The sequence below is a fragment of the Symphalangus syndactylus genome, chromosome 7, assembly GCF_028878055.3.
Source record: "Symphalangus syndactylus isolate Jambi chromosome 7, NHGRI_mSymSyn1-v2.1_pri, whole genome shotgun sequence".
Lineage (NCBI taxonomy): Eukaryota > Metazoa > Chordata > Mammalia > Primates > Hylobatidae > Symphalangus > Symphalangus syndactylus.
The window spans coordinates 141513112-141535475 of NC_072429.2; the positions used below are offsets into that span (position 1 = coordinate 141513112).

General features: G+C 61.4%; 1 protein-coding gene across 1 annotated transcript; it reads right to left on the bottom strand.

Annotated features, from left to right (window-relative positions):
• Positions 1 to 16268: 16268 nt before the first annotated feature.
• On the bottom strand, positions 16269 to 21026 carry ARC (activity regulated cytoskeleton associated protein). Its single transcript, XM_055287443.1, has 3 exons — positions 17750 to 21026; positions 17376 to 17520; positions 16269 to 17078 (listed from the first exon to the last, which is right to left on the bottom strand). The coding sequence occupies exon 1, from the start codon at positions 19536 to 19538 to the stop codon at positions 18348 to 18350; it is 1191 nt and encodes a 396-aa protein (XP_055143418.1). The 5' UTR covers positions 19539 to 21026; the 3' UTR covers positions 16269 to 17078; positions 17376 to 17520; positions 17750 to 18347.
• Positions 21027 to 22364: the final 1338 nt, after the last annotated feature.

Below are 22364 nucleotides of genomic sequence, written 5' to 3' on the forward strand. Positions count from 1 at the left end.
TGGGCTTTGGGCCAGCAAGTGGCTTCAACCAGAGGCTGCTGCCCCTTCTCCTGGCTGGGGGACTCCTCAGCCAGGACCATCCACCAGCTTTCTTCTGCCCTTGGCTACCCCTGCACCTTTGCCCAGGTAAATTCGCCCTTCCTCTCAGTCACAGACATCACCAAGGCAGGCCCAGGCCACAGCCTCACCACACCATCCTGTCTCAGCAGACGGGAAGTAGAGGTCTAAAAATGTTTGGTTGTCCACCCGGGGTCACTGATAGTGTGTGGAGGGCAACAGTGGAAGCCTGGGTCTTTCCCCCAAGGGGCTCCTGGGGCTTTGTAGGTGTGGGGGGGGGGGCGTGGTTGTGTAACCGGCCACCACCTGGGAGGCCCTCTCTGAGGCTGGCCTCCCCGTCCTGCAGTGGGCACCCAGCCCAGGAGATCCCTCACCCATCTTGCCGCCCTGCCAGGAGGAGGTGGCTCCCACTGGGCACCCACCAGGGGACAGGCATGACGGTGTATTTCTCCCTCAGTCCGTCTTTGTGAAGCTGGCACCCGGTAGATGACCATTTCTCCATTTGTAAACAAGACAGGCAGCCCGCCGCCACTGCCCAGATTTGAGGCACCCACACAGGTGCCTGACCTGGAAGGCGGGCCCCTGAGTTAAATGCACCTCCCCTGTCCGTTTCTGTCAATCCCTTCTTGGGCAGGTGCTTAGAGAAGATGGTGGGGATGAAAAGGAGCTCACTCAGAGGCTCCTGGGGGTGCCTTCCTGGCCTTTTCCCCAACGCCAGCCCTGGGATCAACACCCTCCCCTGTGGGTCTCTCCGCCAGGTTTGGCCCAGACCCTGTTGCTGTGCAAGGGCAGGGCCGTAGTGACCCCAGTGCCTGTCTAGTGGAGGGGAGACCAGGTGTATCCACGGCGGAGTCTGAGCCCAAAGGTCAGAGCACAAGCTCCAGGGCAGGGGTGGCCGGGACAGAGCCTGCACAGGAAACCAACAGGCAGTCTGGTCCTCTGCCCTTTTCTGGCCTCAGATTCCTCTCTGCTTTCCTTCCCTTCCCACACAGGCAAAGGTGGAGGGAGAGTGGAGCAGGGCAGGGCAGGAAAGACCTCTCTTCCAGGAGAAGGACCCAGGTGACTCTGCCTAGCCATGCCCGCCGACCGCAGTGCTGGGGATGGGAGGGGAGCTTCTGCCTGAAGGTCCCGGCCCCATCCTCTGCATCCCACTCCCTCTGGTCCTCAGCTCCCTGGTCAAAGGCTGCAGCCTGCTCATCTTCCCCCGGCCTCCTGCACCCCCACCCCAGGCGCCCTTGGCCAGCCACACGGCCCTCCTCTCAAAACATTGCAGGGCAGGTGCCCTCAGTCTTGTGCATCCCCAACCTCCCATAAGAAGTTAGCACCAGTGCCTGGGGGTGCCAGGCTCGTGCTTGGGCTGTGGACTCACCCGGCCAGCCCTCGGTTCTCTGCAGAGCCTGCCTGGGCCCTCTGGAGAACCCAGCACCCAGGCGCCACTGACAAGAGGCTTCCATGGGGGCTGCTGGCACCAGGACCAGGTTGCACTCACCACCTGGGACATGAGGGTGATGGTGGCCTTAAGGGTGGGGGCATTCAATGGGTGATCACCCAGGACCCCTCGGCTCATCCTAAGTAAGCACTGTGGGTTTTTCCTGTTATCATTACTGGCCCTGTTCTTCTGGCTGACTCACAAGTTCCCAAGAACAGGGACCCCTCCTGACCCCTCCTGGGGAATGTAAAGGTGGAAGATAGGTGAAGCCATGGCCAAAGGCTACCCTGGGAGGGAAGCAAGTGACCTCAAGGTGCCCGGAAATGGAATTGCAGACTGGAGTACTAGGATGGAGGAGAAATTCCAGGGTGGGGGCTCCAGGACGGGAGCTGTCTAGGGCCAGAGATGGGAGCGTGCAGGGTGCTAGGGTGATGACCCTGACCCCAGCAATGAAGGGGAGCAAAGGCAGGGCAAGGAGCAGGGTCGGGTCGTCTCTGGTACCCAAGGCCCCTCCGTGCCAGAGGAGCGACACCAGGGCGCTGTGAGGGCAGGGCTAATGGGGCCGAGGCAGGCGCTGCAGGTCCGTGAGAGGGGAGGGTGGGGCAGCCTGAGGGCCCCACCCTGGCAGCCCCTGCCCTAGGGGAGCCCGAGGCAGCAGGAGGGCCTTGAGCCTAGGTGGGGAGAAGGCTGCTAGGGTGGAAGGTGAGAAGGCACTCTGGGGTATCTGGTCCAAGCGTGCACATTTCATACATACAAATATAAAACACACACATGTTCAAAATGTTACCTCATTGATGAGGGAACCCGTAAAATGTTACAACTGGAAAGCTCAGAGCACCCCACATATGTAGGGAAGAAGAAAGCTGAAATGAATTCCCAGGTGGGATGCAGAAGGGAGCTGCCACTGGGCCTTAGCCAAGCACACGCCCCAGGCTCTTGCACAGACGCTCCATGGGCAGGCGCGGTCACCAGACGATGGGCTTTCTACCACGGTGGACAAGGAGAGATCTCCCAGTCAATGGAAGACAGGGGCCCCTTGACAGTAGGTGGCCAGGACGCTAATGCTCTTTCTGGTCTGCCCAAGCTCTTTGGCCCTTCAACTCTGCCCGTCATGGAGACCGGCCTTGGCCACCGGGATGCCCGGGACATGGCGGACATGGCAGCCCGTGGCAGGGTGCTGTGAACAGTGCACCCAGGGACAGAAGCAAGCTCGGGGACTGTGCACTGTCACTGGGCAGGCCCTGAGACATCTGAGTCAGGAAGTCCCCTACGGACCCCTGGGCACCAGCATCCAACAGAGCCAGTGTCCAGTGTCCAGGACCCAGGCACGACTGGACACCATGAACGAGGGTCCTCTAATGAGGCCCGGCCCAGAGAGCCCCTGAGGGCCCGAGCCCCGCGTTGCCCTCTCATGCTCAGGTGCAGGGGGTGGTCTCTGAGCTGAAGGGTCATCCTCCAGGGTAGGGGGCTACAAGCAGCTGGGGCCAAGCCCTTCCTGGTCCTTTGGCCTAACCCTGAGAAAGATCAGGGTTCAATGGAACAAAAAGGGCCCCAGCCACCGTGGGGAGAGGACCCCAGGACCATTTTCCCTGACGGCCAGCTCTGGACTGTCCATCAGGGTGCCCAGGCCAACAGAGGCCCAAAGCGTGGGGCTGCATGGCCTCCTACGTGTGGAGAGGATGCCTGAGGCACAGGGCAGGCCCCCAGGGTCTGGTGAGAGTTGGGCCTGACTGATCAGCTCCAGGCGGCGTTTGGCTGGATAGATAGGAATGCAGATTCTGCCTTCCACCTGGAAGGACTCAGGCTGAGCAGACCTCAGCATCTTTAATTCAAGCTTCGGGGGCAGGGCAGCCTCCTGCCAGGGCTGCTGGGGAGACGGACCCAGGAGAGAGCCATGGCCAGAGCAGGAGGAGCCACCCCCAGGAGGTGGTTCAGGCTGCAGGCAGGAGGACTTGGGGAGGGAAGGACAGGCTGTCTCGGGACAGGCCTGCAGCAGGAGCTGGGAGCTGGAGTGCCTACCGGGGAGGAATGGAGACCAGGGGTACGGGGCAGCCGCAGAGGCAGCTCCTCACTCAGCTCCTTGCCAGCCCTGAGGCTCATCACTATTTTTGATAGGATAAGCATGGAGGTGGCCCTGGGCTCCGGAAGCCCGGTTGCCGAAAGAAGGGGTGGCCGACGCTGCCGCTGGCTCCCCCAAGTGACCTAGATGGAAAAGCGCCTCCTCTGCCTTTCTGCCACAGGCTGCCTCAGGCCTCACAGGCCTCCCAGCTGACCCTGCTCCCAAGTGCAGGGCCTCTGGGTCACCGGGCCACCTGCTCAAGAGGGGAGGAAGCTGGCTGGGGACGCCCGGGCTCCTCAGTGCACCAGGGATGCCCTGTACTTGGCCCTCCCCAGCAAGATCAAGATCAGCAAATGCAGGCCCGGCCCTCCTCTGGGGTTCACCTGGACCCTAACCCAGCCCTACACCCAGAAGAAAGCTCAGCCCGGCTGGCTGGCATCCCTGCCCCTCCCTCCTGTGGGCTCGGACAGCACCGCTGCCAGCCTGAGGTGGCCATGATGAAAAATGAAAAGAAAGAGGTGAAACTAATTTGAATCATATATTTTATTTAAACCAATATATCCACCCAATATGTCCCAATATTTAACCCAACTTTTCCCCACGCAGGAAGCATTCCAGCCTCTGGCTGGCCTCTATCAGTATGCTGTCAGGGCTGGAGTGGGGTCTGAGGGGGAAGCACGTCCCTGGAGCCTGCCTGGTGGGGTGAGGACCCTCTTTAGAGCCCCTCTCTGCAGACCATGCCTCCGGCCCTCAGAGCCCTCCCACCCCCAGCCTGCCCTGCCTGCCCCTTAGCCGCATTCCTAAGCTCCGCACCCCTGGCCAGGCGGCGGGCAGTGTGGGGGCTGAGGAGGGAGGAGTGCAGCAGCCTCGGAAACCCACCCAGAGACTTTCCTCGCCACCCACGCGGCTCACTGGGACTCCAGGCAAGGAGCTCCTGGGTGGGGGTGGGCAGGAGGCCGGTGGCAGGCGGGGGCTGCTGTCAGTGTGAGCTCCAGGCTGCGGCTGTGGCTTCGCACCAACTCCACTTGGCCCCTGCCCCCATCCTCTCTCCCCTTTGCTTACCTGCAGGTGGCTTTGGTGACTTGACAATGGCCCAAGTGCTGCCATTGCAGAGATGGGGAAACTGAGGTAAGAGGAAGCGAAGCCAAGGGCCCTGCAGGGACCTGCATCCAGCATCTGTAGGGAGCCAGTCCCCAGTGTCACCGTGTGAATCTGACCACGCCGTGGGCAGTAGCTCTGACCACCCCGTTTCACTGTCGGGAGGCAGAGGCCCGGCATGGGGAGGCTGTGTGGCCAGCTCCCTCCCGCAGAGGTCAAAGGGGAGGTCAAAGGGGAGGCAGCGGGGACAGAGCCCAGGCCATTGTGATGGAGGCAACCCAGCCAAAGATAACAGGAGTTGAGGCCCACAGTAGTGACAGCAGGGGGTGCTAGTGACAGGGCTGTGCACTGAGTGGGGACGCTGGATGCAGGGCAGGGATGGGTGTCTGACAGCTCTCCCTCCTCTGGACCCTGTGATTCCAACCACAAGACCTCAAGGACCCTTCCCAAGCACCCCCCTCTCCCGGCCAACAAATCTGCGCCCCTGCCCAGGCCTGAAACCCGTCTATCAAGGATGCTGCGAGGACCTCAGCCCGGTTCCCATAGCAACGCCCAGAGGGTGGGGGAGGGGAGAAGAATGGAAATGCAGAGACACCAAATAAAAAACAACAACCTCACAAAATGAGCAGTCAGGGAAAGGGCCGTGGAGGGATGGCCCCGGCCCAGGCTGAGGAGGCCCCAGCAGGCACAGCCCCCATCACCACTCATGTAAACAGCACTGGCGGGCGCCAGCCACTGCACAGGGCCGGAGACAGAGAAGCCAAGGAGGCAGCCCCCAAGGCTGGCACACAAGGGGCCTAGGCAGGGCTGCCAGACTCCAACAGGGAGTCCCCGGCTAGTCCCGTGGGTCTCAGCTCTAGAGGGGGAGCAGACAGGCAGCTCTGCCCACCTAGCGCTCACCTGCCCCTCTCCACGGCCGTCCCACGGGAGGAGCTGATCGCGTGGGACCTTATCTGACCCATGTGTCAGCCCCACATCAGCCCCAGGGGGAGACACCTTCACCTTCCTGTTTCACCAGTGAGGAGGTGAGGCTCAGAGGGGCCACACAGTCAGGTGAAGGGGAAGGGCCGCAGCCAGGCAGGCCCGGGAATCTGCACCATGCAGGGACGCTGGGGAATCCGGCACAGAGCAAGCAGCGTGAGGCTGTGCTGGTCCCCTGCTGCCACCGGGCAAGCAACCACAAATGCAGTGGCTCAGACAGCAGGCCTTTCTCGTCTCACGGCTCTGTGGGTCAGGAGCCCAGCCCTGGGGCTCAGTGGGCTGAAATCGAGGTGTCCACAGCCTGCGTTCCCCTGGGAGGTTTGAGGGGAGCGTCCTCTTGCAGCAGCGGCAGGTCCAGCCGTGGCCGCCTGCCAGCACCTGCCCTGCTTCATGTCCACACCCTCTCTGACGCACCTCCCTCTCCACGGATCCTGAGGTCACCTGGGCCACACAGATGATCCAGGACGACCTCTACATGCCAAGGTCCGCTGAGGAGCAGCTCGAGTTCCCCATGCCCGGGAGCCTAACGTGAGGATGCCGACATTTTGGAGGGGCATATTCTGCCTCACAGGGGGGATGAGGGAGCTTCGCCAGGTGGAGGAGGGCGAAGGGCTCTGCCACAGAAGAGACAGGCACAGCAGGAGACCGAGTCTGTCCTGGGGTGGCTGGAGGTGGGAGTGGGCATGTCGGGGTGGGGCCTCAGCCTCCTCCTGTGTCTGCAATCTCGGGGAGACTGAGGATCCACGCTCAGCTGTGAAGCAAGTAATGTGTCCAGGGCTGACTTCCTTGGGACTCACCTGGATGGGAGCAAGCACCAGTGGGGCTTCCTGGAGGAGGCAGCTCAGGCTTTACCTGCAGAGGGTGGAGGATTGGGCTGCAGGGGGAGACATTGGTCAGAGGAAGCTGTGCTGAGAAAAGCCGCTGGAGAGCCTGTCAGGGTCCCTTCTTGGGGCCTCAGGTGCTGGAGGAAGAGTGATTCCAGGCTGCCACGGTGGAGGGAGGGGCCGTTGGTGATGGGCCTTGAAGGCCAAGCCAAGGGGAGCCAAAGGAGGCCTGGAAGCAGGGAGGCCCCCAGGTACCGGACAGCTCCCCAGGTGGACTCGAGGGGGGAAGCAGGGGAGTCCCTGGGTACCAGACAGCACCCCAGGCAGACTCGAGGGGGGCATATGGTTTGGCGGCCCCAGAATCCTGAGCAGGTCCCGGCCTCTGCTCTGCCAGCTGTCGCTGCTGGGCAACCTCAGGCAGACCCTTCTTCCCGCCTCTGGCTGCAAAGCCTGCCTCACCCCAGGGCCCCTTCCCACAAGTGCCTCCCTCCACACCAGAAAGGACTTAGAATCCGCCACCCACACCCCGTCTGTCCTTGATAGGGAAGCCCTGGACAGCAGCGGATTTCCCTGCAGGTGCTGAAACGGGCAAACCCCAGTTAGGGGATCCTCGCAGGCTCCAGGCTTCAAGGAGAGGCTGGGGTGCCCAGGCTTCCTTCTTACCATGGACAGGGCTCCAGGAGATGGAGGGGTCTGAGTGGACCACAAGCCTCTTGCTTCATCCAGGAATGAGGAGGAGGCTGGGCCCCATGTCCAGGGAGAGCATGTGAACCGAGGAGGCTCCCAGACCACCACCCTCGACCACCACGCCCACTCCCAGGGCATAGGTCCCATCGTCCCCAGGTCCCCTGAGTGTGGAGAGACATACTGACATTTTCCAGCCGGACTGCACCAGACACAACGGCAAAACAGGCAAGATAATTACGGGGGATAACAGAAGCTAAAAATAGCCTCCTTCACAGCCCAGACTCTTGGCAGGGAAAACGCCAGACGAACTAGCAGGAGCCCAGGACCTGGGCCCCCAGGGAGGGGCAGCCTGCAGTGGCACCCTTCACCAGCTGTGCACGAGGGGGACGCTGCCAGGGAGGGACAGGTGTGGGGCCGACGCAGGGCCTCTGTCCTCAGGGAGCGTCAGGCAGCGTCAAGACAGATGGAAAGAGTCAGGGATGCCCAAGGCACAGCAGTGACGCCAGGGGTGGGGTGCAGGGAGGAGAGACAAGGGCAACGCTTCAGCGGGTGAACAGCAGCTCACAGACAACGGCCATTCCCGGAAGAGGGTGGAGCAGCGTCATGGGTTCCAGGGGGCCATCCAGAGGCACGCAAGGTGGTGCCAGAGATCACCTTGCGGGCCACCTGGCCCTCCCTTCAAGCTGGAGGAATAGCTGGGAACCATCTGCAGGGCTCCCCCACCCCTGGTGGACACCCTGGGCTGAGCAGCTGCTGTCTCTGGGGGCAGCCTTGGAGAAAGATGCTGCCCATGGAGCATCCCGCAGCACCCTATAACTGGCCCCAGGTCAAGGCTATGTACCGGGTGGTGGCTCAGAGAAAGGACAGCAGCCAGATGGACCCCTGTAACTGGCCCCAGGCCAAGGCTATGTATGGGGTTGCAGCTCAAAGAAAGGACACAGGCTGGATGGACCCTGCTCTTTCTGGCTGAGCCCCAGCTCCCAATGTGGCTGCTCCCGGCCCAGCGCTTCCCCTCAGGGTCAGAGCCAGGTGTCAGTGGGATCCAGCCATGGACATGGGAAGGGACTCAGGACCAGACACTGGAGAAGGGGATACCCACCAGCCCCGGTTCTGTCCAGGGCTGAGCTGAGGAGGAGGCTGAGCTCAGAGGTCACTGAGGCAGGGCCTGTGCCTGAGGCCCAGGGCTCAGGGAAGAAGGTGGTCAGAGGGAGGACAGAGGTAGCAGCCGGAAACAGCAGTCGAGGCCAGGCCAGGGTTGGTGCCAGGCTGGCGAGGCTGGGGGCAAGGGATGAGGGTGGGGGACCCGGGGAACCCGCCCAATCCTCCCCGGGAGCTTTGCTTTTAAGGGATTCTGGAGGGACCAGAGGGGGCTGGGGAGAGTGGGAAGAGGACAGAGGGAGAGGCGGGGCCAGGGGGAAAGGGCAGACAGCAGCAGCCCACGAGGGAGCTCCTCGCCCCAGTGGTGGGGCAGGGGAGGGCAGAGCCGGGAGGCCTGACAGCTGGAAATGTGGGCTTTACCCAGTGGTGGTGGCCGGCCACAGAGGGGCATGGGCCCAGGAGCTCCTCAGTCATCAATTTTAGCTTTTAAAGATGTTTTTATTCCAGGAGGGAGGTTTCCAGGAAACAAGCAAACAGAAAACAAACACAAAGGTGCCCCCCGTGGAATGTTGCGTGGGACGGAGCCCTGCACAGAGGACGGTGAGGAGGATGAGAGGAAGGGACAACCTGAAATTCCGGGAGAATCAAGGTGCTCTGTCAGAAAGGAGCACGATCAGAGTCCCCTGCCCTGGAAAGTATTTCACCCTGGTGTAATTTCTTTCTTTCTTTTTTTTTTTTTTTTTGATTTGAGACAGGGTCTCATTCCTGTTGCTCAGGCTGGAGTGCAGTGGCGAGAACAGGACTTACTGCAGCCTCAACTTCCCAGGCTCAGGTGATTCTCCTGCCTCAGCCTCCCAAGTAGTATAGCTGGGACTACAGGTGCACGCCACCATACCTGGCTAATTTTATTTTGTATTTTTGTAGAGATGGGGTCTCGCCATGTTGCCCAGGCTGGTCTCAAACTCCTGGGCTCAAGCAATCCTCCAGCATCAGCCTTAGCCTCAAACAGTGCTGGGATGGCAGGCGTGAGCCACCACACCCGACCTTTTTATATATATTTACTTTTTGTAGAGGCAGGGTCTCACTATGTTGCCCAGGCTGGTCTCGAACTGCTGGCTTCAAGCCTTCCTTCCACCTCAGCCTCCCTAAGTGCTGGAATTGCAGGCGTGAGCCACTGTGCCCAGCTGGTGGCAATAAGTGAGCACTGAATATTAACTTAGCCCCATGGTGGCCTTGGGAAGAGGCAGGGCGGGGAGGAAGTGCAGTCAGGGTAAGGGTCAGTGTGAGGCTGGCACACCCCAGCTGCTCCCATGGCAATTACAGAAATAGAGGAGCCTGGCCCAGTGGCCTTCTGGGGTGGCCAGACCCTTAGGAGATGGGGACAGGCAGGACCAGGACCCCCAGGACGGCTGCTTTGGACTTTCTCAGTTGAAGTACCCAGGATGTCAGAGTTGGCGTCCAGTAGAGGGTGGGCTGTAGCCCGGAGATAAGAGCAAGGCTGGAGGGTGGGGGCACAAGGTCCTGGGGAGAGCCAACCCTGGTGTTCCAACGCAGGTTCCCAGCACAGCTTCTGGGACGGGCACTCGGCAGCACCCGTGGTCTGGCTTCTGCCCCACCCTCGGACCAAGCTGCTCTCACCAGGGTCCCCATGAGGTGGCCAGGGTCAGTACTGGGTCATCTGTGGTCATGTGGGCCAGTATTGGAGTGGGTAAAGAGAGACTGCCAACCTGGGCGGGCAGAGCGATGCCCACTTAGGGCTACACAGAAGGGAGAGGACCCTGGAGGATGGGGCTGAGAAAGGACACCTTAGAGCCCACTGCCCACTGAGGGCCCACAGCACGGCCCAGGCACGCACAGACAGGCCAAGGAGGCTATCTTGTTCACGCTGGTAATTTTCTGCCTCTCCTGGGCCTCAGTTTCCCCACTTATACCAGGAGTGCCACTGCAGCCCCAAGGCCTATCCCAGAGAGAGGTGGTGGTCAAGGGAGGGCCGGGGAACCTGTCCCGTGGCTGCTGCCTCTGGGCCCCCATAGCCAGAGCTGGGTGGGATGCTGGCCTCATTCCTGGAAGAAATGGGCTATTGTATGTCACCTGCTACCTACAAAAGTAGGGTGCCAGCTGGGATCCCTGCAAATGTGTGTGGGGGGAGTCCCCAGGAGTGCTGGGAGGAAGCTTCACCATCCTGCCCATGTCTGTAATTAAGGGTCAGAGTCACTGCATTGCCAGGGCCAGGAGACAGTGACTGATTGAAAGCAGGGGCCATGTATGGCCAGTAGGAGGCTCCATGGGTGACCAGGGCTAGTCATCCGTGAGACTGGGAAGCAGATTGCTTCTGGATAGGAGCCCTACCTTCACCCTAGGGCAGGCAAAGGAACAAAGGAGCCAGCTTCTCTCTGACCCTCAGCAGAACAGAGCCGTGGCAAATTCAGTGGCCCCCTTCCCATCGCCCAAAACCAGGAAGAAACCTTTAGACAAGGAACCTTGTCTAAAAGGAGGTGGCCCAGAAGGTAGAACAAACGCAGAGCTTGGAATCGGACACAGGAGGGTTTGACAATACCCATTCAAAGTCATCATTTCGAGCCTCTCCTGGGCATCAGGCATGGGGAGAGGGAGTCTGGCTGGTTCCATGGCAACTGTGGGCAGGTCCCTTGCACCATTAAAGCCTCAGTTTTCATATCTGAAACATGGGGCTGTGGATGGGGGCCACAGCATAAGGGAGCCTTGTTATAAGGGGTGCCCTGTCATAGGGGAGCCTCTTCACATGGGGAACCCCAGCGGGTTCATATATGTGTGTCTTAGTCTGTTCTCCGCTGCTATAACAATACCACACACTAGATAATTTGTAAAGAGAAGTTTCTTCGGCTCATGGTTCTGAGGCTGCAAAGTCCAGCAGCATGGCGCCAGCATCTGGTGTGGCCCTGCTTGCTGTGTTCTTCCATGGAAGAAAGCAGGAGGGCAAGAGAGTGCACATGAGACAGCTCACTTTTATAACAAAGCCACTCCCACGATAACTCACGCACTCCTGAGATAGCAACATTAATCCATCCATGAGAGCAGAGCCCTCATGACCTAGTCACCTCTCACAGGTCCCACCTCTCAACGCTGCCACAAGGCAATTATTAAATTCCAAAATGAGTTTTGGTGGGGACAGTTAAACCATAGCATTCCACCTAGGGCCCTCAAAACTCCCGTTCTTCTCACATACAAAATGCACTCATTCCATCCCAATAGCCCCAAAGTCCTAACACATTCCCACATCAACTCAAAAGTCCAAAGTCCAGTCTTGGGACGGGATTCTTCTGGGAAGGGAGTGTGGTGGGAAGGGAGGGCACAGGTGCTCAGCACTCCAACAGCACTGAAATAGCAGAGTCAGCACCTGCCCTCCCTGTCACCTCCCCCTCCCAACCCCACCACCTGGGGGTGGCTCTATGGGGAGGGGCTGTGAACACCCAGACTGCATCCCCACAAAGAGCCACCCTCAGCCACCCCTCCACTGAGAGATGGCCACCCCAAGACTCAGGTGCCCTTGTGGGAGGGACCTGGACTGGGAGCAGGGCCACTGGGGCAGACCCTGGAGGGTGTCTGTCCTCTGGAGGAGAGCACGGCCCTCTGGACCTCACAGACTTTATGGGGAAGGGCTGGGTGGGAGCAGGGCTGGGGTGGGGAGCCCAGGACCAGGCTGCACTGAGCCCCGACATGCCCTCTAATGTCACCTGGCATGAGCCTCCTAATTCCCACCTCGACCCTGGGACTTCAGCCCCACGGGAACCAAGGCAGAAAGGGAAGGGCTCCTTGGCCCCTGGATGCCTGGCGTTTCTCTTCATTGAACTTCCTCTTCCTCCTTATGAAAGGCCTTTCGCCCCTTGTCCACCCTCTTCACTCCCTCCTCACCCGACAGCCACAGGAGTCATGCAGCTTTGACCTGTCTCACCTGCCCCCGCCTGTTCCTCCCCCAGCTCCGCCGAGAGAGATGGACACAGAGGGCCAAACAGCGGGAGATCGGCTGGACACTTGCCATTGGCATCTTGAGGGGTGCTCCATGGCTTCCAATTGGCCAAATTCTTTTCAGTGTTAAAATGCTGTAAAATATAAAACATATGTAATTTCTTGACAAAAATAATAATATTTCAGGTTTGATTCTTTTTTAAGTTTCTGTACTAACTTGAACTCTTCCTGGAGTTAAAAGACCCTTGCCAACTAGAAAAGAGTCCTGCCACCTGGGAGGCTGGGAACAGTCCACAGTACTGCGCCACCCTCACTTCCGACACCAACTATAGAAGCCCAGGCTCCTGACGGCCACCTCAGATGTGATTCTCTAGGAGGGCCCCGGTGCCCCTGAAAGCCATTATACCCGTGACTGTGGGTTCCTACAGGGAAAAGATGTAGATTAAAATCAGCTGGCAGGAGGATCCCTTGAGCCCAGGAGTTCAAGACTAGCCTGGGAAACATGGCAAGACACCATCTCAGAAAGAAAAGGGAAGGGAAGGGGAGGGGAGGGCAGGGGAGGGGAGGGGAGGGCAGGGGAGGGGAGGGCAGGGGAGGGGAGGGGAGGACAGGGGAGGGGAGGGGAGGGTGGGGAAGTGAAGGGAAGGGAGGGGAAGGGAAGGGAGGGGAAGGGAGGGTGGGGGGGAGGGGAAGGGAGTGGAGGGTGGGGGGGAGGGGAGGGAGAAGTTAGCCGGTTGTGGTGGTGCACGCCTGTGGTCCCAGCTACTTGCAAGGCTGATGTGGGTTGATGGCATGAACTGGGAGGTTGAGGCTGCAGTGAGCTGTGACTAGCCCTGTACTGTAGCCTGAGTGACAGAGAGACACTGTCTCAAAAAATATAAAAAATAAAGCCAGAATGGAAAGAGGTGCCTGGGACAGAGCCCAGGAGGGTCCAGACACAGACCTCCCGGTTGTCCTCCCCTGGGGTCATGGACAGAGTTAGGCCCCGTCCCTCCCTTAGTGATGTGGGTCAAGGCACATGGAGCATCAACAACCAGGGTAGTTCCTGCCTTGGGGTCTGTCTCGTGGTCCTGGTTGGCGCCCACATGGCTGAGCCGTCTCCAGTCCTTCTGGGGGCAGAGCTGATGCCACATAGCCCAAAGCCTCCACTGAAGTCACATGGGACCATAGGTGTGGCCCGAGGCCGCAGGTGGACTAGACATTCTTACCAGGTTGGACGTTCAGGGCCTAGTGACGACCTCCCAGGAGCCCAGGGCAGAGGCCAGGCCGTCTTTGGCCGAGGTCACACTCTGCACACACACCGCCCTAAACAATTTCCAGTGTGGCTCCTGTCCACTGGTTGCCCACCTAGATCCTTCCTTCCTCCTTCCCAAACGCATTGCGGCTTCTGTCCACTGGTTGCCCACCTAGATCCTTCCTTCCTCCTTCCCAAACGCATTGCGGCTCCTGTCCACTGGTTACCCACGTAGATCCTTCCTCCCTCCTTCCCAAACGCATTGCGGCTCCTGTCCACTGGTTGCCCACGTAGATCCTTCCTCCCTCCTTCCCATATGCATCCAGGCTTTTGGCACTGGGCAGGGGCAGAGGCACCATGGGTGGCCATGGAGTTCCTGGGCTCAGCTTTACAATCGTGGCACGCCCCTCGCCATCTCTTGCCCCTTCTGGGTAGCAGCCTGGAGTGTCAAGAAACCCAGAAGTTCTGGAACGAACAGGTGCAGCCCAGTCGCCAGCTGCGTGCTTCCCTGACGGGAGGCTGCCCCCGCATTTGCAGGGCCTCTGTTACAGCAACCTTGCGTTTACACCGACTCACACACTCTCCCCAGCCCATCGCTTTCCCGGCAACCCCCAGTGGCACCGCCAGCCCTCAACAGTGACCCTGCTGGGACTGAGAGACTTAATCTCGGTTGAGCCTTGAAGGCAACAGAGGGGCCCAGGTGTCTGCCGTCTCCCCCACGCACCAGCTCCGTGAGACCGGCGGGATTTTATGGAAAGGCACTTGCCCCTATGGGGATCTGACCCGTTGCTCCCTGGCTCAGAGGCCTCCCACCAAACTGGGTCTGCGGGAAGAACCTCTACGGGCTTCCTGGCTGTTCCTACCCCCAGACTCAATTCTTCTCCCCAAACTGAGGCAAGCACGGACCTTCTCTGTGCCTCAGTTTCCCCACGCTACAGTGAAGGGGAAAAACTGAGTGGTCTGTGATACTTAGATGGGCAGGAGCAGCGAGGGGTGGAGAGGGGCCGATGGCAGGGAACACCCTGTTCTGGGACCTGGTCTTCAGGCTGAGAGACAGCTTCACAGGGTCTGGGCCCCTCCGCCCCGGACCACCCACCCCTCCAACCTCCGGCCTCTTTCCTTGGGAGCAGAGTGACACAGCTGCACCTCCAGTTAACTGAAGGGTTCTGATAGCCTGTTCCACAATTACAGGGAGTAACTTTTTACTAAAAGGGAAAAGCATCAACAGCTTCCAGCTTTTCATGTGAGAAGTAGTACTTCCAAGACAAATGACTGCTTTCAGGCAGCACCGTGGTGCCCAGCTTCCTGTTCCTGCCAATTTCCTCTCCCGTTCTTCCAGCAGCTTTGTTGTTTAAAAGAAATGCAAGGGAAGAGTGGGGCGGAGGCGGCCCTTTCACCGTGAAGAGCCCTGCTCAGCGCCCTGCGCCGTGGGTGACGACATTTCCTGGCAGCAGGTGGCTCTCTCTGCTTAGTCTCCTCTTGCTTCCTGCTCTCCCCGGGCCCCTCGCTGCTGCAGGAGCAGTGAGCTCAATGCCAGAACCCTGCAGGTGCAATGCACCCGGCCTCCCGGCGGGGCTGAGCAGGCACCACCCACCAGCTGACCCCACAGCTTGGCCCAGAATCCCCAGGAGCAGAGCAACCCCACCAGAGGGGTGGGAACCTTCCAGCAGCAAATGACCATGATGGTTGCGAGGGTCAACCTGGCCCGGGTACTGTTCTCAGTCACTCAATCAAATCTTAACAGAGGTGTTGCGCCGAAGGTCTGTCGTAGATGCTTTCAGGAAGAGCATCCTTGGGAACCTGGGTAGCCTGATTCAGTCCCTTGAAAGGCCATAAGGGCAGAGCTGAGGCTTCCCTGATGGAGAAGAAATTCCACCCGCAGGTGCCTGCTTCAGCCCGTTCCCCAAGGTTCTGGCCTTCTCTGTAGATTTTGGACTGGCTCAGCAGCCCCTACGTCGAGTAAAACAATTCCTTGCAATGAATTTCCTGTCTCCTGTCAGTCCTGTTTCTCACTGAACACTGATGTGTAGGGGCTGATCCCTACCCCAGGCCATCTCATTTTTCCCCTCGGAATCCACTGCCCCCCCCAAAGGCAGGGGAGGCTGACCTCCTGCAGCCCCTCAGTCTCCAGTGTCCCCACAAAGGCAGGGGAGGCTGACCTCCCGCAGCCTCTTGGAATCCAGTGTCCCCACAAAGGCAGGGGAGGCTGACGTCCCACAGCCCCTCAGAATCCAGTGCCCCCACAAAGGCGGGGGAGGCTGATGTCCCACAGGGCATCAAGTTATTCTTGTTTCCAAGTTCTTCGGCACAGATGCTGTGAGGATAGATGCCCTGTTTTGCACATGAGGAAACTGAGGCTCAGAGAGACCAAGTTCATGGTCTGGCAACCAGGAATGGCCAGTGTCCCCTCCCAGCTGGGGTCTGCACTGACTAGGTCCCCAGCGCTCCAGAGCCTGAGATGGCTGTGTGGGCCGAGCCCTAGTTGTAGTCCCCCATGCACCCAGCTGTACACCCCATGTGCCAGTAGGACTTACAGAGGGTCAGGCCTCAGCTCCGCATGAACAGGGCTCCCCCAGTCAGCAGGCACCTTCACTGATGGCCACCTCAGGCCTGGAGGCAGGGCCGAGCTAGGCCTAGTGGGCTGCAGTGGGGCTGCAGTGTGGAACCCTGAGGGTGCTTCCCCCTGAGGATCCAGGACCCTGATGGAGGCTGCCCTGTTGGTGCTCCCCCGAGCCCCGGAGATCTCTCACTACACCTATGGGGTCTCAGGGTCACCCTCTGGGCCAGGGGCCCTGTGTCTGCAGCTCCACCCCTGCCCAGCCCAAACCCATAGAAGAAGCAACATGAACACTCCAGGAAGTTTCAGTGTTTTATTAACAAAATCTTACAAAAAGAGTCTGTCTTTGGGGTAAGGTGCACAGGGCCTGGACCGACATTTAAGGCCTGGTCTGTGAGGGGGCAAGGGGCAGGGGTTGGCCACAGCCTTATGAGGTTTCCAGGGTCTTCACAAGCTCCAGGGCTTCCCCAAAGCCTGTGCCAGCCTTGAGGATTGGTTATGGCTTATGTGCAAAAATAAAATCTGTGGGGCTGGCAGGGTGTGGGCTGAAGACTTCTCAGAGTGGTCTGTGGGGCTGGTCCCCCAGTGGACAAGGCAGAAGGATGAACCCTGAGCCGGCGCCTGCTCAGGCTGCAGACCCTAGTGGCCCACCAGCACCAGGGTTCTGGTGTCGGGGCAGGGCAGAATGCCGGGAAGCGCCCCAGGAGCAATGGCTTCTGGGATGTCCTTCCTGCAGCTGGGCTCAGGGCTGCTGGGCAGGAGTAGGAGCTGTGGCTCCAGGCTTGGGGCTCATGAAAGCCTCTAGCAGAGAGGATGGCCTGGCAGCGGGCGGGGTTTCCCTGCTGGGAGGGAGGCAGGGCCCGACTCCTGCTGCAGTGGCTCTGGGGACCGGCAGCTGGCGGCCAGCGGGGCGGGCTTAGTGGCAGGCCCTGGCCCTCGCGCTGGCACTCAGGGCTAAGCTGGGGCTCCTGCCCTCTGCTGCAGCCGACTCCTCTCTGTAGCCCCCCTCTGGGCTGTCCTGGGACTTTGCCTCCCACGCAGGCAGCCTGCAAGGTGAGGGGTGGGTGGTGCCCAGCACAGCAGCAAAGACTTTGTGGGAACCTTGAGACCTGAAAGAAGAGGAGAGTGGGCAGTGAGGGACCATGCAGGACAGTAGCCAGGGCTCCACAGGGGGGGGCTGGGGCCGGTGGATGGTGCTGGTCTTCCAAGGCAGAGCCCCCCAACCCTGTCAGAGCCTCCCAGCATGCCCGAACACTGGGGAGTGGCCTGGGCCCCAGGGTGTCTGGGGTCTGTGCCCGAACACTGTGGGGGTGGCCTGGGCCCCAGGGTGTCTGGGGTCTGGGAAGGAGCTCATTGGCCGGGACAGCTGATGGTGGGGTCTGGGTGGAAGGGGGGCGCTCCGTTACCTGTTGTCACTCTCCTGGCTCCGATGGTGCCAGCTGCTGCCTCAGCCGGATTTGAGGACTCAGCCCCTCTGGGACCCTCCGCCTGCCACGGGTGAGTCATGAGCTGAGCTCTGATTCTTCTCCAGGCAGGCGTGAATCACTGGAGCTGGGGGAGAGAAAGCGCGGGTCCATCTGAGAGCTGGCTCAGCAAACTGCCCCTGCCTCCACCCGGCCCACTCTCCCCAGTGCCCCCTTCCATGACGCCAGCCCCACCCATCCCTTTGGCTAACTTGCTGGGGGCCCGAGCCTGAGCGGGCTCTCCTAGAAAGCGGCCTCCCGGTCCCACCAGCAATCAGATGCCCCACAGTGAGTGTTGCCTTGGGGCAGGGGCTCACCTGAGGGGCCAGGAAGCACCAGGACATCAGGTCTGCTGCTGCTGCGTGTGCGACTTCTACTCTCCCCTGGGAGGAGGGGGCCGCGCTGCCCGAGGCTGGCCAGCTGCCCTGGGAGGCAGGGAGGGCGTCAGCTGGCTCTGCGGATGCCGGGAGAGGGCGGCGGCGCCGGAAGTCGAGGCTCCCTCAGCGTTGGCTCTGCCCTAGCTTCTGCTCTGGGTGTCCCATGAGCTTGGTGGCCGCTGGCCCCTGCCATCCGGACACTTGGTTTTCTGGATGTCCAGACGGCCTGGGCGTTGTAGCAGAATGAGGAAGCTGGGGTGTTCTGTGATGGCCTGAGAGTGTGGACGGGGGGGTCCAGGCCGGGAAGACAGACGGAGGGAGGGTGATGGGCGGAGCCCTGCAGGGGAGAGGGCTCTTTGCCGCTGGGTGCGGTGCTCACATCTGGATGACACGAGTGTGTGCGAGTCTGCCCGGAGCCCAAGGGGGCACCCAGCTGGACCAGGGCTTCCCCTGCAGGAGTCAGCCCCAGCTCAAAAGTCCTGGTGGGCAAAGCCACAGGCTGGATGTAGTGGGCAGGCTGGGGGCCCCGGGATGCCCTCTACTCGGGCTGGGTCGGGTCACTGGCCACGGACTCGCTGTTGGGGGCGGGCGTGAGGGCCTCCGCCTCATCCTCCGCCGGGAGGTGGGGGCCGGCCGGCTCCGCCGCCTGCTCCAGGTCATCCTGCACCTCCATGCCCCTCTGGATGAGCTGCTCCAGGGTCTTGGGCAGGGGGTGGCGCAGGAAACGCTTGAGCTTGGGCTGCAGGGTGCCCACCACATACTGGATGATCTCCTCCTCGTCCGCGTCCACGTACAGCGTCTGGTACAGGTCCCGCTTGCGCCACAGGAACTGGTCCAGCGGCTCGCCCTGCTTCTGCGGCAGGTCCAGCTCGCGCTGGATGGCCTCTCGGGACAGCGTGCCCTCGCTGTACTGCAAGAACTCCTTCTTGAACTCCACCCAGTTCTTCACGGAGCCCTGCTTGAACTCCCACCACTTCTTGGCCGGCCCGTTCATGTGATTCTGGATCTGGGACAGCCAGTACTCCTCGGAGCCGCCCACCTGCCGCAAGTACTCCTCTAGGTGACTCAGGAACTCTCGAGGGTCTTCGAAGATCTGCGTGTCCACGCCGGGGCTGGGCTGCCCGTCCTCGCCGGGGACCCACGGCTGGTACTGCTGGGCCTCGGCGGGCTCCTGCCCGGGCAGCTCGCCAGCAGCTGGGGGCGGGGTGATGGCGTAGGGGCTGACGGTGTAGTCGTAGCCGTCCGCCTCGTGGCAGTAGCTCTCGGGACCCCCCACGCCCACGGAAACGGTGTGGCGGGCCGACTCGCTGCCCACCGGGTACTTGCCGCCCGTGGACTCCAGGCGGTCGGCCCAGCGCTCCAGGCGGTAGAACACCTCGCGCCACACGTGCATCTCGCGCTTGACCCAGCGCTCCAGGTTGGCGATGGTCTCCTGGCAGCGGCACAGGCAGGCCTTGATGGACTTCTTCCAGCGCTGCGAGTCGCTCGTGGGCACGTAGCCGTCCAGGTTGCTCTCCAGCTTCCCCACCGACCGGTGCAGCCCCTTCAGCTCGCGCTCCACCTGCTTGGACACCTCCGCCAGCAGGTGCCGGTGCGTCCGCCGCACGTGCTCCAGCATCTCGGCCCGGCACTTCCCGATCTGCAGGACCACGTTGGGCTTGGCCACCTGACCGCCCCGCGGCCCGGGGTAGGCGTGGAGCCCGCCGCTCGTCCGCTGGTCCAGCTCCATCTGTGCGCAGGTGCTCGGGCAGGCGGCAAACTCCTCGGGGCGGACGGAGGGAGGTCCGGCGCTGGGGTCCGGCGGCCTGGGTCCCGTGCGGAGCTGCGGGGAGCGCCTGTCTGTCGCTGCGGGCCGGCGGCGGGGCTGGCGGAACACGCCCGGGGAGGCAGGTCCGGCTCGGCTGCTGCGGAGGGAGGACGCGGCGCCCGAGCTCTGCGCTGAGTCCTGGCCGCCGGCTCTTTATGCAGCCAGCGCGGCCCGTGGGCGGCCGGCTCGCCGAGCCCGGTTTCTCATTGGCCCAGCCGCAGGCTCCCCGCCAGCGCCCCGCCCGCGCCCCTGCAGGCCCCGCCCTGCGCCCACTCGGCTCCCGGGCGGCAAGGGACGGGAGGTCCCACCCCCTGCACACATGGCGGGGCCGGGATGACTAATCCCTCCGCTCCGCACCTCCCACCCCGGGCGGCGGGGCTCATTCAGTCTGCGGGGACCGGAGGGACTGAGCCGGGCACTGGGCGCCTCTCCCACGCCCCCTCCCGGGCCCTGGGCGGGCTGTCATCTGCTGCCTCCCAGGGTCCCAAGGTGGGCTTCCTCCTCTCCACTCGCCTCTCTCTTTGGGGGGCTGGAGGGGGCTGGCGCTGGCCACTGCTCTCCTGGGTCCTCACTGCCCTTGACCCTGCCCGCCCAGCTCTGCAGGATGTGCAGCTCAGCCCGGGAAGGACCCTCACCATCAGCCTCTGTGCCCAGGGGCTCAGCAAGTCTACATGTGAGCTCTCAGCTGTGGCTTTGAGCTCCCACTCACTCCTGCCCAGGTCCTGAGTCCGGGTCTTGGGCTCTGTGTGAGGGACGCACAGCCAGGCAAAGGCTCTCTCTGTGACTGGACAGGGCTGCCCCATGCCCCCACACCCAGGTCTCTGGTAAGGCCCAATACTTTTCTGTATTTGCAGGGAAATCTGGCAGCTGCTACCTGGGGGGCTGGGGTTTGGAGGACATGGAGGGGACATTTAGCTCCCAATGAAGGGGAACTGGGCCCTGAAGACCCTGGATATATCAAGAACCTGGCCAGAGGCTCCAAGACTTCTAAGAAGATGGAAGAGGGGAGGAGAGAGGGAGGGAGGAGGAAGGAGGGAAAGGAGAAGGGGAGGGAGGAGAGGAGAGGACGGAGAGGGAGGGGGGCCGGTGCTGGCAGCACGGTGCATCAGGAGAGGCAGAGGGAAGCCAATCACCATATAAGGAGTGGGGCTCCGGAAGCCGAGACTCCCTCTGGAGGGAGGTCCCTTCTGCCTCCCTGGCAACCTGGCGGGGGTAGGGACGCCCTTCCTGAGTTACTCCAGTGCTGGCTGGATAGGCATGGGTCTCAGGTCCTCTGATGTTACCCCGGCACGGATGGCACACACCATTCCCCACAGCCAGAGGGCCATGAGGACATCATCGCTGACAATCAAGACATCTTGTCCCTGCTGCCAGCTGCCCTTTCCCTCTCTCAGACACACACATGCTGCACACTCATACCCCCACTCACACTCCCACATACACACTCATAGCCCCCACTCTAACCCCACCCCACACACTCATGCCCTCACTCACAGCCCCCACACACACACTCATACCCCCCACTCATAGCTCCCACAGACACACTCATACCCCCCACTCACAGCCCTCAGCTCCCTCCAGCACCTCCTGTCTTATTCAAGCACTCAAGGGCACACAGGTGCCCACTTGCTGGAATCCCCACTCCCTGCCAACCCTCTGAGCCCCCCCCGCCAACCGGCTCTCCCGGGGAGCCCTCTCCCCGCCTCAGAGCCAGTCTGTCTCCTCCTTCCTTCCGCCCCTGGGGGGAACGTCTTTCTGGCAAAAAAACTCCCCAAAAATGACTCTCCTGGCATTTCTAATTAAAGGTAAGTGGGCGGACAGAGAAGGGAGGGCGGAGGGGCACCGCTGAGCTGGGAGGGGGAGCCAGGCAGAGAAGACTCCAGCACAGAGACCTTCCCGCTTCTCCACTGCGGAATCCCAGGGAGAGGAGCTGGGTGGGTACATGCGGGACGGGCAGATGCCAGCAGCCTTGGGTGAGTGCAGCCGGCGGTCACCGAGGGCCACATGTCTGGGTTGGGACCAGCGTGAGCCTATAAGTGTTGTCTGGGTGCTGGGCACTGACCGTGCATGTGTGTCCATTGTGAGAGCCAGCATTTCAATGACCAGGGGCCAGCCCCGCCAGGGTTTACAAGCCCATGTGGCTCCTGACGTCGCTGCCAGGGCACAGTCTCCAGCTGCCACCCCCACCCGAGGCATTAGCAAGCTGACAAGGAGACAGGACTGGGGACACGTGAGCCAAGGTCACAGGTGGTGCCGCTGCCTCAGTTCCCTCACCTGCGTGGAGGGAGCCAGGCCCAGAGAAGGGTGAGTGCCCAAGGTGGCCTGCTGAGCAAGGCAGGGCTGGGCAGGAGCCAGGCCCTTGGTGAGGAATCCTGGTGTCCTCTGCTCAGTGTCCCATGGCCCCTCACCACCCCTGTCACCTGCTAAACAGTAAGCCAGCAATGGCCAAGCCGACACCGGTGGGAGAGCACAGTGCCTGCCCTGGATGGCACGAGGGCAGGCAGCGTCGGGAGTACCACGCGGAGCCCCATCTTCCCCCCCCAACTCCCTACAGCAGGGTCTGCAGAGGCTGTGAATGCAGGCCTGAGCTGACAGGTGACAGGCAACAGCCGCAGCTGCCAGGAACACTTAATCGCTGCCCAATTATCGCCCCAGAAGCCCTCACCAAACCCCCGCACTGCAGCCTTGGGAAAGGAGGCCAGGCTGGCTCCCATCCACCTGGGGCGGGGGCCTCTCCTGACAGGGGCC